General features: G+C 39.8%; 1 protein-coding gene across 8 annotated transcripts in view; it reads right to left on the bottom strand.

Annotated features, from left to right (window-relative positions):
- The window catches only part of tp63 (tumor protein p63), a 33,519-nt gene extending 15,209 nt beyond the window's left edge, over window positions 1-18,310 (bottom strand). For 5 of the 8 annotated variants that reach the window (XM_035175982.2, XM_035175981.2, XM_035175986.2 and 2 more), the window contains exons 1-3: window positions 18,079-18,310; window positions 12,689-12,823; window positions 12,462-12,591 (exon numbers count right to left, since the gene is read on the bottom strand). In XM_035175982.2, coding sequence (XP_035031873.1) covers window positions 12,462-12,591; window positions 12,689-12,823; window positions 18,079-18,113 — 300 coding nt within the window. In that variant the 5' untranslated portion in view covers window positions 18,114-18,310. Of the gene's footprint in view, window positions 1-4,172; window positions 9,298-9,367; window positions 9,470-12,461; window positions 12,592-12,688; window positions 12,824-18,078 lie in introns of those variants that run through there. The other 3 variants (XM_035175985.2, XM_035175983.2, XM_035175984.2) reach the window with 3 other exon arrangements.
- Window positions 18,311-19,041: the final 731 nt, after the last annotated feature.

The following is a 19,041-nucleotide window of genomic DNA, read 5'->3' on the forward strand; positions in this document are numbered from 1 at the left end:
TGCCCTGCTACTTCTTCTCCTGATCCCCTTTCCACAGTCTGAACAATTCAGACGGGAGGAATGGAATTAAAATGTCTGCCTTTTAACAGGAAGGGAAATATACGCCTGGGTCGTAGCCAGTCCCTTCCTGCTTGCTCTGCTTGCCATTCACCCCATTCCTTTCCATTTATAAATGGCACATTCCTGGACGAGGTGCCATCACCCTTGCTCTTCAGACAGCCATTAATCTCTCCAGGGCCTCTTGTTTATTTCAAGCACGGCCGCCCACAGCTGTCCAGCTCACACCCACTGCACTGCCAGGTGTTAGCGGTGAGCCAGATGACCAACAAAACACTGATGAGTTAGACTATATAACTATTAATCTCAAGCTAGTGACTCGTGGAGCAATGTTGCTGCTTTATTACACACAAATCAACAAACAGTCAGACTCGTATAGTCAGACAGACACACCTGAGAGAGGTCATTCGAGTCAACCGCAGCATACTTGTAACAGCGCCAGAGGGTAGCTCGCTGTTTGGGTGAGGGTCACTGTGTGTGCGGTGCAAAGCTGCTTAACCCTGCCCTCCCCCCCGCAAACAATGACACCAGAGCTTATAAGAGCTTGTCTGGACAACAATTGCAGTGGGCATGCAGGTGTTAGGAGACAAGTGTTTTGTGAATGGAACACACACAATAAAAAAGAAAGAACTCCTATCTGGTGGAAATCCTGCAGCCTCTAGCAGAGAGAGGCTTCCCCGACACACACTTCCTTACAATGGGCTAATTACACATATGAATTATAAAGGGTTAAAGTCAATGGGCTGAGGATTGCCCAGGTGCATCTGAACTCAGACCAGTAAAAATGGGGATGGTCCAACCTTTTGTGACTAACAACAACAGAAGCTTTTTAGTTACATGATATATTTTTTAGCCTACATTAGTGTGAAGGAAACTGTCCTTTGTTCTGCACTGACACCGTTTTCTGTTTACACAGTAGTTTCCCGTAAGCAAGGAGTCAGCGATCATGATCATTCTTTAGAACTATGGTGCAATACACTGCTGTTGCGTTGAGGTGCTCAGCCATTCAGAGATGATGCAGGCTCCTCTGGTAGCCGATGCTGGCAGCTGCAAAGGTTAATGTGACAGGCACCAATTATCGATGTCAAATTATTATCCTAAAGAAAAGGTGGATGCTGGCCAGGGACCAAACATAGATAAAAGCACGGACATAAAGCAGAATGCCTGACATAGAATACTTAACATGAAACACAGGGCCCAGGATAATGTGTCTCATGGTCTAAATAAATATAAGGATCAAAGATGAGGAATGAGGATAAAGCCATAATTGACCAGATAGTGAGGCCCAGAGAGGCAGAGTCTCACCTAAACTCATCATGGTTTAATGTTTAATTGACTGGAAGTTGGCTCTAAGCTTTGAAAAAGATTGTGCAGGGGAGTTTCTGGCCTTCTCCTCGTTTCCTTTAATCAGATCTTATTCCACTATAATACAGCAACCATTTAATAACCACTTTAGCTGCTCTTAAAAATTCCTTCTGTTTATAGCCGACGCTGTGTTTAGGCCTTTGGGATGTCAGGCTCCTAAGCAGGAGCACGATAAATCAGCAGCCTTGTCAGCCTCCGCAGCCTTTAATAATGTTTTTGAAGGTTGTTCTGTCTGTTTGAGGCCTTCAGTGTCTTTGTCTGAGAAAAAACCTGGAGTAAGCACTTCAGCCCAAAAGGAAAAGGAGCCTGGTGACCTTCAGGGTGAAGGCCTGTTCATTACAATGTAGGAATCTGAATTATCCAGATCACATATCGGGCATATTTCAAATATACATGACAGTGCTAATTTAAAACTTACTGCTAATGCCAACACAGCGGCATTCGGTATGGCATACTAACACATTCAAATTATTCCATGACTTGTATTTATCAAGATGTCAATGACCACATGAATGCATTAAAAGCTTTGAGCATTCAGTATCTTATTTGTTCGTCTTATCTGACTCAAGGCAAATCATGTTCATCTTCAGCTTTTTAATTTCTGCTCCCTCCCTGTCAGTGCATTAATGTCTGTGAAAGTCCAAAGGTTGTGATTATTGTTCATTGATGTGTTAAAGTATCAACAGTAGTGGTGTCACAAAACAGCAGAGATTACGTGATCCAACACTGCAAGCAGAACATCTATCAGCAGAGCACCATGGAAACCAACCAGTTACATAAACTAAAGTTTTGCCTCATACTGGAGTGCTAGAAAAGATAAAACTATATAATTTTACATCTTTAACATAAAATACACAATGTCTCCAGTTGCTGCTGCTATGGTCACAAAGTGTAAGCACTGATAAAGCTTGAACGACCAATAGATGACAGGAACCAGAGCAGACCTGGCCTGAGGGGAAATTACTCCCATTCCAGACTCTCTGCTGACCTGCTCCATCTACCTAGGGCCAGTATATAAGAGCATCTTGGGGACGGTGATGAGTGACCACAGGGGAGGGAGGCATTAAAGGCTCACCATGGGTTGGGGGTTGAGGTGGGGCTGGGTGGGGGTCTATCTATTCCTTTTACCTGCTGGGGTGGGCAGAGAAGGTGATTGTATCTACATCAACACACCATTAAAGCAATTACGACCCTGGACTAAACAGCAGCGCCTGGTCGGCCACATTCTAATGGCTGCAGCGGCTCCCTTGAGACTGGGGATGGGGGAGGGGGAACCTGATACCTCACACACTGGGGGGATTGAGCCGGACACCACTTAAAGACCCCCTGCTCAACAACTTAAAAGACAGTGACCCGACACACCTGCTATCTGCAACCTGCAATCTGAGAATCCGTCACCGCTCACTTGCTCGTTGTTAAGTTTTAGTTAAGGATTTGGTTGGTAACAGAAAAAACACAAACCTGTAGTTCAGTGAAAAAAAAACATGACAAAGGAAAATGATGGCTGAGACATAAAACTGATGATAACAATCCTCAAACTACAGCAAATATTTCATGTATTTCATACAGATTCGATTAGTCAAACAAATTTAGCTGTTTTTAAGCAAACACGCCTTAAAGGTCAACTCCGCTTGCAACTGTAACAACAGTTACATTTACTTGCTGTGGAACCATACACTTTTACAAAGTTAGAATAATGCAATGATGTGGAATTTAATATTAAAAAAGGAACTGAAAATAACTTCAGTACAAACTCCTTTTAATATTTAATTCACTTTAAAACAGCCTGTCAGTGTTTACCATCGAGCTCTGCAAACTCAGATCCATCAATCAGGATGCTTACGCTTTCATAGTGAAAAATGGGAATCAGTCTTCTGATTGTTTTTTCAAACTAAGTTTTTTAAAATGATGATTAATTAATTAAAAATCAAGACTTGTGTTTTGTTGAAAGAGCAGAAGAACATTTCATGAAAATGTCAGACTCACAAAGAAAAAATGACAAACACTGATCCCGTGAGTGTCCTGCTCTCCAAATTTTTAATTTAAAAAAGCTCACCAGAGTATCAGAGTACTTTCTAATAATTGAAATGATGTACATGATGGTATTTGCCTATTTAATGTTCCTTTCTTTGTATTTTCCAGAGCTTTTCCATGAAAGATTCCTTGCAGAGAACAGATATTTATCATCGCAGAAAATCAAAACGCTTCAAAACTTTTTGGAAGTCAGATTTTCTCCCACATTAAAACACTTCATCAACAACAAACAGACTGAAAGTAAAAATGTTAATCACATGGACTGAATAATGGATCTCCCAGTCAGACAGTTGAGATTTTACAAGGATATTTTCAAAAATCCTCCAGGTGTTTACATTCCCGAGAGCCACACACGCACACAGATGTGCACGCAAACACACACAATCAAATGCAAAATCCTTGTACCCGCTTCAAAATCTTCTACGTAATTCTTACTGTATATAAAAAAGCTGTTTGAATTTTAGTGTATCCATATATTTATGTTTTACGTAATCAGAATTAAAATTTTCAGTTACACCCCAAACATTCTTGTGTCAGGAAACAAATTATACACATGTATCCAAGATTTTGGATCATTAGGAACACTGACATTAAATTGTAATCCCAAAGCGTGAGGCATTTTACTCCTGTTTCACACGACTTTTTCGCCCGGAAACCCACTACAGGAATGGGAGTGAGGGCTGAGGCCCCATTAGCAGCTCCTCCGCTGATCTTACCTCACTGTAGGATGTAGCGGTCCCTGTCTCCAGGTACAACATGTTGGCGCTGAGATTGAGCAGAGCTGCCGCTGTTTGCTCCACTGGCTCCAGGATTCCACAAATCTCTTTTCCTCACTCTGAATGAGTGATGTGAACTACAGATGCAGAGTGGACAAGCAGAAGCTTCTATAGGAATCTATGGGAAGCTGATATATACCTGGAAGAGAGGGGAGGGGTCTAAGAAGCTACCTGTTCAATAGGAGAGTCCACACCCATCTCCTGAGGAACAGCTCCTATGAAGCTCTGCAGACGTCCTTTAAGGCGAGTTGTGAATTAATTAATCAACTTGGAAGCTTTGCTCAAGATCAACCTTAACAAAAATAATGAATGCTTCCATCGTATGCATGCATTTCAGTTATTTTTTCCGGTTCTTAACAGTTGAAAATAAGACAATCCATGTAAAGTGTAAGATCTCATTTAAATTAAGCTGTTCAAAAAACATTGATCGCATCCACATGGGTGGATGATATCAAAATCATTTTCTAAAGCGACAAATTCTACCAACTAAAAAGATTGACAAAAAATATAAATGAACACAGAGAAAAATCCCGAGACCTGTGATCCTCACAGCGAGAACTGTGGTGCTGTGCTGGGAGAGTATCAGCTACACATGTAGTAGCCAATTAGCATAAGAATGGCTCCCCTCTGCATCGTCAAGCAATCTTAATGCAGAGCCCCCCAGAAAAACAATGTGACTCCTGTAGATTGCTTGTATCTATCAGAGATGACTGATGTAGATCTGTTTTGGAAACATGCAGTGTGTCTCAGGTGGCAGCACGGACCAGCAGGCCCTTAGCACAGCTTCAATAGAACTACAAAAAATTCAGCCTCATATACCAGGTTTTAAATTTTGGCTGGAAAGCTGAAAACGTTACATGGAGGCCCAGGTGATTTTTGAGGGACTCCCCGACCTCAAAGAACAATTGATTAAATAAGCAAAATAAAAAAAATCTGGTTTGTACATGAATCATTTGAGACTGAAAGTAGACTTGATTTTCTTTAATGATCTAAAAGAAATATGGAGTGAAAATGCAAATATAAACATGAGTAGATTGTGCTGGCTGGTCTGCTACATGACACGTGAGGTCACTGGTCAACAGGGCGCAAGTAATGTCTCTTACTGCAGAGCCAAGGGGCTTAAAACTTTTGCCCTGTGGTCAGAATGATTTGAAAGCTGTCTGAAATCTTACGCACAACTATGAACTGAAGGCAGTGTCTCCAATCACCAACCACACCCGGGCCAGGCCCCGGGGCCACAGGTCAGCCTGTCACAAAAGGCAAATCAACACTTTAAAGAGTCCAACCCAGGGGCCTCCCAGCGTAGCCAGGCCTCAGTGAAGACCCGGCCAAACCTTTTGAGGGTAACAATTAGTTTAGCTAAACAAACTTCTAATTATGGTAAAACAACATTGGCATCTGAAAAGAAGTTAGAGTACTCAGTGTTGGGGTGAGGCTGAAGTAAACTATAGCACAGCCATTGTAATTAAGCAGGATAGGAGAGACATATGACTTTATACTCAACTGACAGTTTATTAAATGCACCTAGCTAAAAGTAAATCAGCCTAACAAATGTCTTTGATTCAGAGAGGTGCTTGTGTTGCTGTAGAACTGCACTGCATTATAAAGAGAGGTGTTTCTGTTATTCAACCTGGGGGTGGACACAATAATAGAAACACCTTTTCATAAAATGCAAAACAATTCAATCTCTCCAAAAACTGCAGCTCCAGAACAACCATTGGATTAAATCAACATCAGTCTCGACAAAAGCTGAAAAGCTTCATGAAGGGAGGATTTATTGTATTAGTCTGCATTAGATTGAGTTATAGATAAAGTGCCAACTGAATGAAATGTAACTAAAGCTGTTTTCAGACATTAAGTTTGCCTTTCACATATGAACACGGTAGCAGAAGACTCCTCTCAGATGCGTTCACAACAACACAGATTAATTCAGAGCTTTCAGGTGAGAAGTGGTGCAGCATGCGGGCGGCAGGACGTAATGTATTCATTTTGCTTCTTCATTGTATGGCAGCTCTTTTTTCTATCCCGAGATATTTGTTTTCTTTGTTTCAGTTTTGCGTCCATCTCGTGCAGAAACGTCATCAACATTCCCATTCGGTCACGGTGAATCCTCTGGAGAATCTCATAGAAGGTGACACAGACATTCGCGTTCTCACATACAACCACTCCGGATAATTTCAAGAGATTTCAGAGTTCAGTGTAGGTCTCAGCAGCTGCAATAAACTGCAATGGGCTTGTAAATCAATCAGCACATACCTTAAAACTTTTTAAATTGCATACCTTTCTTTCATAATTGAATTTAGACCAATATTGAAACCAATCTAACACAACACGTGCATGGTGAAAAAAAGGATTCACAGGTTAGGATTACAATTTAAGACCCTCAAATCAAATTCACTGGTCACTCATTGTCCTGCCATCCTAACCCATTTACTGGGAGAGAGTAGGAACATCTAACTGCATCAGTTCAAATGTTACAGCGGTGAGAAGCTAAACTGAGTCAGACCAGGCAGCAGCTAAAGAACTGCAGATCCAGGGGCTCAGACAAAAGAGGCTTTACTGAAGTTTTTCCCTTTAAAGAGTCGGTTCCTTAAGTCAGCTAGATTAGTTTAGTATCAAGTATCAGGCTGCAGAGGCCAGGAAGGCACAGACACCTGCCCCGCAACCATCGTGGGCTCCCGTCCACACTGACAGACGCAGGCAGTCAATGGAGAGACGGAGAGCATCACTTGGGTGGCAAATCCTAAACACAATCAACCGCCACCAAATCCTGAAATACTATTGTTTAGAAGAAACTAACTTAAGCAGCTTCTGGTAAACCTGAATTTACCCCACTAGGCAATACGATTTCACAATTACAACTGCATAATAATTTAAATGGGACAGGCCAAACCAATTGCAGGTGTACAAGAGGAACTATAGGAGAGTTATCAGCAACAACTTTACCACTATTCAACATTGGGTAGGTCCAACCCTAATTTACTGAATGGATTTTGTGTCTTTAGCGTTTTCCCACATAATTCATTCAATCTCTGGTGGTAGCAGTGGTGCAAGTGCACGTGCATACACATTGCTCTCTCACGTGCAACAGATTCCGAATGTAGAGATTTATACACAGAATAAAGAGTGAAAGACAAGCTCTCACATGAGAGAGAGAGTACTGCATTGATGCCACTGGAGGTTACGCATACAACTGCAGTTAAACTATGAGGTCTGATTGCACACAGCTATACGCAAATTAAGAGATCTCTTATGTGATTAAGAGAAGTGTAAACATAGTTTGATTCATTTTGAAACTGTGGCAGGACAAATTAGAAAATGGTGGGCTGCCAAAGTGTAGAAGATTAATGGGAAACACTGGTCATACTTGTTGTACTAGTTGTACTATATATGTAGCAACTACATCAAACACCAAAAATATATGAATTCTGTTGGATAACCTTGTTGGAATATGCTGTGAAACAACCTGATTACTACATCCACAGAAGAGCTCAAATACGAAGGTATCCTCAAAATACAAAAACAAAACTGAAGTGAATATCGACTTGACAGCAAATCCATTTAGTCAGCCACATGAACTCTTCTAGGGACAGAGGAACTTCACTTGTAATATCAATTGCAGGAACCCATTTCAAGTTTTGATTGCTGATCCTTCTGTGCCTCTGCCATCAAAATGTCACACAGTACTATTTTTCTAAAAAGAGCTATCAGCAAAGATTCACACAGCATGTGCACAGTCTTCATTCAGACTGCAGCTACACACTGGTTGTAGCTGGTTTCAACATTAGGAACAGGGATGGGAAGTTTGCTTAATGTTGTTAATGTTTGATGAAGATGTTTTTCCAATTTTTCTAAAAAAGGAGTAAAATGAAAAGATGGAAAAAGAGATCACCATTACTTTAAAAACATTGGCCTCGCTGCATGTCTGCTTTCCAATACCCTTCTAGCATCAGTCACACCCTGGTCACACCACAGTGGATTTCAAAGGAGACAATGACTCTGGGGCAAATTCAATGTTGCACGCAAAAATCCCATCTAAAAAACTCAGCTCTCTAGAATGTGCTACAAGTCTAATTTGCGTAATCGCCTTGGTCTTAAGGTGCAGTTAAAATACAAACACTACAGTATAAAGCTAATAGTGTCTGGTTTAGTTTCTTGTATTATACGGTAAGAAAGAACCAGAAACACGTGAACAAAAATAAATGGAGTACTGTTTTTAAGTTTTTAACTTCATTTATTACTTTGATAATGTTGTTATGAGATTATGTTTTGTTCTGTTCAAAATGTCAAAATCAACAGCATTTTTAAATGTAACCAATGTATTTAAATGCAGTAATTTCAAATGACGCAACAGTTATTCACACAGATCATGGCAAGGATCATGAGTTCCTTGAAACTGTGCCTTAAAAACACATTCTTCATGTGCTGGAGGCAAACTGGTGGAGCATTCAAAAATAAAAGAGAGCTCATTATGGCTGGGTATTCAATGTACAGGTTTCCTTTAGATCAAGTACAACAAGAATACATGAGGAATAATCCAAGTTAAGCTTAAAATTGTGCTTCGTGTTACTGAATTAAACGTGTCGTTGTTTGGGAGGTAAAACGATCTAAACTGTGTATGCATACTAAAGAAGACAGGAAGTTTTGAGGTAAGGCGGTTGTAATGACTCAAAGTGAAAATGACAAAGAAGAAACATCAGACTTCGTCATATTAACGGGAAAGATTGCATCACGTTAGGCAGGTTCTTTTCAGGTGACAACTAATGAAACTGTGGAAAAGCTGATGCTCAGAGATTGAACCAGGACGCAACAGCCATCACACATTAGACAAAAGAGGAGTGGTTAAAAAAAAAAGTACGAATCCAAACACAAACATGTAATTAGATCCCAGAGAAGTCATGTGTCGATTGAGTTACTTTGCTGTAAAGTTTGCAAAACCCTGCCTGGGAAGGACCTCTGTCCCTCCGCTCGACAGTGTGTCTTCGACGCACAGCTGAGCGCTTTATCTAGGTGTAAAATCAGCTGTTTGGGGTAGGATATAACATTACTCCTGCCACTATATCTGCTACATTCCTTAATGTTATTCTATCCTCTGCTTGCACGCTCCCTTTCTCCCCCTTGTTGCCACCCCTCACCTTTAAGTTGAGAAGACACGTACTGATAGATGAGAGCTGGGACCTCTGCGGGAGAGGCAGGTGCTGCGTTAAATTGTTGCCCTGCAGCTACAGAAAAAAAATCTAGAAGAAAAAGGAATTTCAGATTAAACATAAACCCTACACAATACAAATAAGTCCCTCAGGGCACTAAACATTGAGCTGCATTCTAATGACTCATGAAAGAGGCACACCTCCACATGGGAGGATGGGGTTGGTGGGTGGGGTGGATTGCCCACCACGGCTTCTCACCAGAACAGACACTTGGTAAAAACCACTGGGGCTTGGTGATTGGCACGCCGCCATGGTAGTGAGCTCTTAGCCCCCACACGGATGCTGCCTGAGTTGCTGGCGTGCCAATCAGCGCACCACACCCCTCTTTGGTGCAGAGGAAAGTGGGCGGTGGGGGTGGGGCCATTAATCACCAGTTCAAGAGAGCACAGGCCCCCTTGGGGGATGCACAGGGTAACATTACTCAGCTCCTTAAACAAATTTTTTATTTGCTATTTTTTTCCGCCCTGGCTGGACAACAGCATTCCAGCACTGGGAGGGGAATACACACATCATCTCTCAGTAGCAGAACTGACAAAGATACGATCACTACACTGCAAATCAAACAGAAAGAGGCTCACACACTGCACTGACTTATAAACTTCTAGTAGCAGAATGCATTTTTCACACCTTTACTCGACTGCACAATGAACATCTAGCTAAATGAAGTGTAACATCTGATATCACAGAAAGTAAGCTCACAATCCGTGCTTTAACTGCATTAGGTCACAAAAAGTAATAAAAACAAAACGCAGGACAGTGAAACAAAAGCGCAGCATCAGGCATCTGTCTGTGTAAAATTCACATTCTTCCTCCAACAAACTCAGAGCCGCCTGTCTCAGAGGGGCCTCCGAGCTCCAGCACAACTAAATGAGATAATATCATCACAACGTCTCAGACAGAAACGGATAAACCGGCCTCATTCACTGGCTGCTGAAATACTTTACGTCACATTCTCACAACGTTCACGGGGAAATTCCATTTGAAATATTTAACAGAACGTAGTTTCCATATCATAATTGTACAATTTGTGGAATTTACCACTGGAAGTCCCATCAACTCAGAATAAAAGTAATCTCAGACGGTGTATTTATCAATCAGCTACAAATAAGTGTACAAAATGACAAACCTAAAAATGATATTAAATTCAAGCTTCTATCTTATGCTTATTCTATCTTAGACCACATTGGTTTTAATTAATCAAATTAAGGAAACAGAAGTGTTCTGCTTGGATTCACAGCATCATTTGTCTGTTTGGAAAGAACACAAATTGTGTGGTCTCACAAGGCATTAAACTGACTGTGCACAATTATGTTGGCCAAAATAAGTCACAATAAGGATATTATCATAACATAGCGATATAAAATACTAATACCTACTGGGGTTGTGGTGACAGACGAGTGATCATAGCTACACAAACAACCATTCACATTCACTCTCACATAACTATTATAAATAAATTATATATATACTATAATTATTGATGTTGTTATCAAGATACTGATCAAAGCTCCACAGTGTAACCGTTTTAGTGCCACATGCAGCCAAAAATCTATGAAGAGCGACCAGAAAGCACCTTTCGGACCAGTGCAGCAAACATTGAACTGGTGTCTCAGCATTTGATCGAGTCGTGTCACTTCCTGTTCTCATCTCCTCTGTGGAGTTTACCCTGACGCACACAGGCCCGGGTCAGGCCCCACTCACTCACAGATGAAAGATGAGAGGTGGTGAACGAGGCGGTAAATGTCGAACAGTGGCGACAAAAAGTTTGAATACAGGGTTTTCACAACGGACCGCTAACGCTAAACCATTAGCACCGCTGCGTCAGGATCAGATCATCCTGCTGACCTGCGCTCACTTTACACTTTAACAATAAACAACAACACTAATCACAAGCTATTATCTGAACAAATAAGTTTACTTTATGAGACACGTATTTTAACACATTGAAAAGGTGACGAGCAGACACATACACATGCGCCCATACACACACAAACACGAAATCCTAGGTGAAATGCGGGAATACTAGCCTAAAACAATACAAGGCTAAAAGCTCATTTAAATCGTAACCAACCCATTATGTTTAGTGAGCTGGTAAGATATATTCTGTGCCAAATGTTTAATATTTATTTGAGAGCAATTTTTATTAACAGAGCGGGTCAATTATATTTATTGTTTTGGTTTTGTGTGGTTTATTTATTATTTATTTAGGATATTTTTAATTCTCATTCAAATGTCAGACTGAACATTCTTTAGAATTAACTTGTTTGCTCTTTAAAAGGGTGAACTTCCATGATTATGCTATATTATTATCTTTATACCAGTGGTTTAAAATGGTTTCACAATGATGACAATGATATAAGTTATAACAATAATTTGGAGAAAATATTGTGATTGTGACAGGCCTACCTTAATGCCTTTTTAATAATGCACCAAGTTAGAGGTTTCCTTAGACAGATTACAGATTTAGGTCTCTGAAAATTTCTTTCATATCCATATCCACGCAAAATGTATATTGTACAAAGAAATATCTTGAACTGAATCGATGTTGAATCAAATCGGAAATCGGATCAAATCAAGACCTTGTGAATCGGAATCAAATTGATTTGGGAAATCAGTGGAGATACCCAGCCCTCAGGAAATTATCAATATATATATGGGAACTGTCAAGAAAAGGTATAATAGATCCATAATTGCGGTGCTAAAAGGCGCAGTGAACATTTTTGGGTGCACCTAAATTATGTGATGGTGCACCTAAATGAAAAAGTAAGGCGCACCGGTTCAACCGATGTAAAAAGTTAGTCTGGAGCCCTGCTAATATCAAGATAATTGTAATTATTTACATTTGAATTGTTGATATAGTTTCTATTTCTATTGTTTTTTAAAGATCTTTAATATGGGGATATGATCAAAGGTCAAATCCCTATGTTGACTCTGTAGTTGTGGTGGGAAGGACAGATTTACTAGTAAAAAAGATAAAAAGTAAAACTTGTGATTTTGTTGACCAGAAAACCTACGTACTTACTGAAAGTGTCTCATCAGGCTTGTGCATGGTTATGCAGTCCATACTGATCTGGATGGTGTTTCCTGCAGACCCATCTGTTGGACTGTCTGTGAAGTTCAGCTCTATGGGCTGGACTGAATGAATGGCAGATCTGAAAAATAATAGAGATGACAACACTGAAGCACACCAAAGTCTATGTGTGTGTTTTTGCTTTCACATCACATTGTGTTTGTGCGGATTTCACTTACTGGTCCAGCATATCAAACAGCTGGTTGAATACATCTTGGCTGAAGAACTCAGTTGTCTGTGCTGACTGATTCTGGGACATGGCGGTGAGGAACGAGCTCTCTCTCCAGGACAAACGGGAGGACGGGTCCCTGAGTCTGCAGGGAGAGAGAATCACCCATGATCATTTTACAATCATTGTACTGCTCGTGTTTCCAGAACAAGACCTGAGGCTGGCACAACTATTTTAAATGATAGTTTGAGAAATTGCAATGTCAGCAAACATACTACATGAATGTTGATGTGCAGGGCTGAGGTTTGGCCACCCAGCCAGCAGAGGAAGAGAGGAGGAGGAGGAGTCCCGCTAGCAGCCATTCATGAAGAGCACTTCCATTGTGAAGAAGTCAGCCTGCATAATGCTGAATATTTGTACTACACATAATGGTGATTACGCACCATTCAGACAGAGGCACTTTGACCTGCTCCCCTGAAACATTACACCTGCTTCGGAGCTCAGCGTGCCATTGTTCTTGCTGAAGTGGCGCATGCGGCAGTCTGAGACAGGCGGAATTCCCCCCACAGTCTATATGATAGCACTGCTGCAACTTCTGGTATGTGTACAGCTGGACGAGCTCGGGGGAGGTGGAGGGTGTTGGAGATGGGAGAGATGGGGGGGGTCCATAATCTGAAGCTGGCACTATTTTAAGTTTTGGAATTTCCCTACACTGCCTGATGAATGATATTAATACCTGACTTACAAACACAGGCATATCTAATGAAGCCAATAATGTCACTTATGCAGGAGCTACACATGGGGGGGTGTTGAGTTTAGAGTAAAGATGGGTTGAGTTTGCAGGGCTGGATGTTGTAGATCCGGCTTAAAGATCATTCAGCCCCGGACAAATTACAAATCAGACATTGATTAATACATCACTTCAGAAGCTTTGGTAACATTAGCACCATGTTGAAGCTTTGACCTCTTGAGAGGAGCCGTTAACAGCTACTGGGAATATCAGTCACTTCAGCTCAGGTGCTGGAAACAGTACATTATTTTTAGCTTCATCATTCGTAACTTGTAAATGAAATATATGGAGCATGTGGGCAAATATACCTTTTTGTGAATACTTGAAGGAGTAAACTATACAGCATTATAGTTTACACAAGCTAAAATACACTCACATACTCACTGTTGGTTCTATCTACTCAAATAAACCCAGGAGCACAAAAGTATCCGATGAAAGAATAACTGTAAATCAGAGTTAAGTTGTGATTAGCCATAGTTAGTGACAGTAAAGAGCAAGCTAGCTCATTTTGAATAGAAATTACAGCTTCACAAAATAACTTCATTCAATAGGAGTAACAGTAACAGCTCAAAACAATCATTTCTGAACCGTTATGAAAATCAAATGTAGCTGCATTTACATTGTCACTGGGAGTGGATACGCCTGCATGGTCCTTAAAGGCTACTGTGGCTATTTGGCTAACTCTAGCCGGTTGGGCTAATGATGCTAACAACTGAAACTCTTGGTAGTTTTACCTCTGGTCGCTTTAGTTTCACTTCTCTGTTGCAGAAATAGCTGTTACTGCTGACACTTCATTTAATCTCCGAGATGAAACGCTGTAAAAACCAATTTCTTAATTTATTACTGTCTGAGCTAATTAACCTGACTGTCAAGGTCCCTGTGTATCTTGGTGGTAAACAGAGTCTTGCACAGGGCAATGCAACATGGTGGGGTTCTTCTTTGTAGTAAAATCCAAGGAGAAGAAAATCGGTTTGTTTAATATCCAGCAGAACTATTTAATGAATTAATCAGATAGACAAATTTGGTATTGTCAGTAATAGTGATGCATTTAAAATATACTTAATTCAAATTACATTATCTTATGTTTTTTGACACCAGATTGTAAACTTTTTTTATTCAAGTGCCTTAAACTAAACCATTTTAAAAGATCATACCATCATTGTATTTTTATCTGTTTTAATTTCATAATTTTACTCATCTGTATCTATGTCATTTGTTTTATTTTACTCCTTGAACTTATTTTTATTCTTTTATTCATACAGATTTGATTCTGTTTATTTATTTTACATCTTTCAATCTCTTTACCTCTTCTATTCTACTCTTTTTAATCTCTTTTATTTTGTTTGAAACTAGTTCTAAACTGTGCTTTTCGATTTTAAATCGATTCTAAATTACTTTTTAATTTTGTCTCTGTGTTGTTTTTAATGTCCCTTTACAGAAAGTGTAAAGCCTCTATGCATGAAATGTGCATTATGAATAAAACTGCCTTTCCTTCTCTATATTATATTTTAATGTTTATTATTATAAATTATTAAAATAATTCCATAAATCAGAAAAGCTTGAAAAATGATGACATATGCAACGGTTATTTCTTAAGATGTTGTTTACTGGGTCTTTTCAGATTGTTTTAGTTTTACTATTGCATCATTTTATTCTCATATTAGAGACGACATCAACAGCATAAATCCAACTAAAAAGAATTAACACATGATAAGTCCATGATAAGTTTAAGATAATGGATGTAAGGCACTGGAAAAACAAGAAAACAAGGTGGATGAATTAATAAACAGATCGACTGCAGGCAAAACAGGTGTGGCATCATGTCTGTTTGGGAAGATTTAGGTGTGGTCCCTCCACTGACCTCTCCCTCAGTTCTCCCTCCCTTCAGCTTTTATTTTTAAACTTCTAACTGTCACTTCTATTATTTCACTCGCGCACTTTTGGGCTTTTGTTTCACAGCTTTGTCTGTTGACCAGTCAGAATCCAGAATGTAATCACAAAAGTTGCACATCAGGTTCAACATGTAAAACAGTGCTTATGCTCGATAACACATTTTATTATTATCACAGATAAATGTTCTTCTCTATCTACTGATGTCCTGCACTCTGCAGAAACCTTGCATAATTGGCCTGTGAGCTCTCGAAAATGTAAAAGTTTTCTATTCAAAAATATTGGATAGTGTCCAAAAAATATTTTGGAAGCCGAGAGCAACCTCACATGTCCACCTTCCCCTGCACCTACGTTTTCAGGAGTATTTGTACGTTTGAAATGTTGAGTCTTAAGTAGCTTAGAAATAGTAAACAATTTTGAGATCTTGGCGAGATCTGATCTGTAGATGAAATTTAGAAAAGCCTGAATTCACAAAAATCACAGGCGTTTAGATAGATGGGTTTGTCCCTGTTCGGGCTGATGTTTGTCTGCTTTTGGGTGTCTGGTTACTCAGAGGTTTTCAATTGGCCTGAGGCGAAGGCTGTTCAGCCTCCACTTAACGACAGTGCAGCGCCTCCAGACGAGACTGGGGCAGAGGTCAGCACTAAACAGGGATGGCTATTGTCTCTTGGCAGGTTGGGCACACCGACCGATGAAAATGCAATCAAAACAAACAGCCCAGCCGATCGGGGCCCTTCTCCAGTGTCTTTATTAATCACTTGTTCAAAGGCCCTAAAACCTTCTCCCCCACATCTGTCAGCCTCGGCTGGATGAGGGACATGACTCCAAAACAATAGAAAGCACCAAGGTTTCTCCTCCGTTTCTCCTCCGTTTCTCCCCTTACATTTATAGAAGTGAAACAGTCTGAACTCAAATCATCTGAGGCAAAAGGACAGGCACAAATTCCTTTAAGGTTTAGAATGCAAAGAAAACACGGGAGGGGGAGAGAATTAGCGAACCAAAGAACACGTGTTGATACTGAAAGCTAAATAAATTCTGAGAGGCAACACCATAAAGTGATGAAGTTATCAAGCTCCAATAATCTCATTATTGTGAGCAGCAAAAACCTGATATTGTTTTATCAGAGCACAAAACTTCAAGCAGCAATAACTTTAAAACACACTACAGTCCAACACAACTACAACAATGCTGGAGCATCAAGTTATAAATGCACGGAAGCAGACTGTATGTACTGGCTCAGCACATTGAACATTCAATATTGCTTAATTCTCCTAATGTAAACACGGAAATAAAAATGATACTGTACCACTGTTTTATAATGCATTAACCCAGAAAACATGAAATTACGACTCATCACTAAGAAAACCAGCAGGATGGAAACAACACACTACGGTTTGTTAGCAGCTATATTGATCAGCCAGCGATTCATGCTGTATACTGTACTGATTAATATAAGTAAATGTAGAGCGCAAATAGGGAAGTAAGATGCTTTCATAGTACCGTCATAATATCATTTTAAAGGCAAAGAGATAGATAACATGGATGTCAGCTTTGCAGGTGTCAGGGCACTAATGCACTAATGATAACGATTAATGATCTGCAGTGAAGACGGAGTGGATCCTGAAGTGTGAATAGAACACTGTGTCAGAGTTAATTCATATTCAACAAATAATATGTTTGAGATAAAGATAAAAGATTTATATTAGATAGATAGATAGATAGATAGATAGATAGATGGATGGACGGACGGACAGACAATGGACGGACAGACAGATAGATAGAAAGATAGACAGACAGATAGATAGATAGATAGATAGATAGATAGATAGATAGATAGATAGATAGATAGATAGATAGATAGATAGATAGATAGATAGAAATGGAATAATCTGTTCACATCAATTGACATGCATGCTTATTAATAAGTAGGCTATTACTTTTAGTGTAGATACTGGGGTTTAACTTTTCTTTCTATTTGATTTACTAATCATCAGTTTGATTTGTCACAGATCGATTTTATTCCGATGAAATGTATTTGAAAGATCACTTGTTCTGTTTAATTCTTAGTTTTTATTGTGTTTCATTAGCTGTGTTGTAGAATAAATTATCACGTTATCATCATGGCTTTCGGTTTCAGTTAAATGCGTCAGTTGAATTTAATCCTTATTAACGGTTATAGATCCATCATCTGTCACTCTGAGTTAGAAGCATCTGCAAAACATGAATGACACCTGATTTACAGCATATGAAATTATCAAAAGTCCTTTACAGTAAGGAAAACCATTGGATGCCATGTAATCGGTCTGCCACTTCAGCTCTGCTTGCATTTTACAAAAGCATTGTTGCCCTAACTGTGCCGCACTTATAAATATATATTAGGACGGAGCAGCAGCTGAGGATCGAGCAGACACAACTGTTCTCGTGTCACTTTGGACCTCCAGACATTATCGGTCTGAATGGCAGCTCAAGTCAAACACAGACCAGGGAGATTCCCACACATGTCAATAAATCATTAAATGTTCTGATTCTTCTATGTTCAGAATTCCATTCATAAAGAATAATGATCCATGTAAAACTAAATTAAACACTCCCATATACCACATGTTAAATCCATTCAATATATGTTCTATATAATATATTTATATTCTGTATAATACCACGTAATATATGGTAAAAACAACACTGGGAGTCATCAGTTTAAACAATGTGTATGTACTTACCGATACAAGGGAAACTCTGGATAAGGTGAATTCATGTTGTCATGCCAAACGTCACTTTGCTGAAATCTTCGAAACGCTCAGCTGCTTAGAAAGCCACATGTATCAACGACTGTACATGAGCTGTACTAAGAAATGTAAATTAAGAAGAAAAAAATAATTAGAAATAAATAAAAAAAACATAAACAAACAGGCATGGATTAAAGTGCCAGAGGGTACAGTGCAGAGTGGAGAAAGTTTGAGAGATGTTTTGAATTTAGGTATTTTTTCTTAAAGCTACCCAACAAATAGGAGGGGCTTGTGCTGGCTCTCTGACCAATCCCCTGCTGCAGTCGTGCAAGATATCACTCACTCGCAGTTGCTAGGATATAGATATCAAGCAACTACATTTGACCCTGCACCCCCCCGACCCCTCCCCACCAACACACACACACACACACACACAAACATCGCTAGCCACAATCCTGAAAAGCTCACCCCCTGCCATAATGCATGCGTTTCTCAGTCCACTTCTGATATTTCCACTTAGACTCCCAAGTGGTTTTTTGGGTATGTGGGCATGTGTGTTGCGTCATGCCTCTCACTAAGGTCCTGGTGGCTTTCATCATGTTGAATTTGACCACAGATACCTTCTAAATGAAAGCGATTGTTGATTCTGTGCCGACTCAGCAAAAGCATACGATTCACTCGGGGAAACCAAAAAAATCACCCAGGTTTTTGATTTGAAGGAAGTGAAACTCTCAGAGCAGGAGCTCAGATGTCTACTGAGATATCTAGAATGACTAGTGAGAGAAGAGAGATTTTAGTGGAGGCTGATAAATGCAAAGATGGCCATTGACTGAATGCAAGAAGAAAATGACATCCTATATCCTTTATATCCTAACGACATGAATAGAGACCAGACAAAAAATGGTGCGTTTTGACAATCCTTAATAGAAACCCATAAGAATTCTTAATTAAGCACAC

This window comes from Hippoglossus stenolepis, chromosome 14 (genome assembly GCF_022539355.2).
Source record: "Hippoglossus stenolepis isolate QCI-W04-F060 chromosome 14, HSTE1.2, whole genome shotgun sequence".
NCBI classification, from domain to species: domain Eukaryota; kingdom Metazoa; phylum Chordata; class Actinopteri; order Pleuronectiformes; family Pleuronectidae; genus Hippoglossus; species Hippoglossus stenolepis.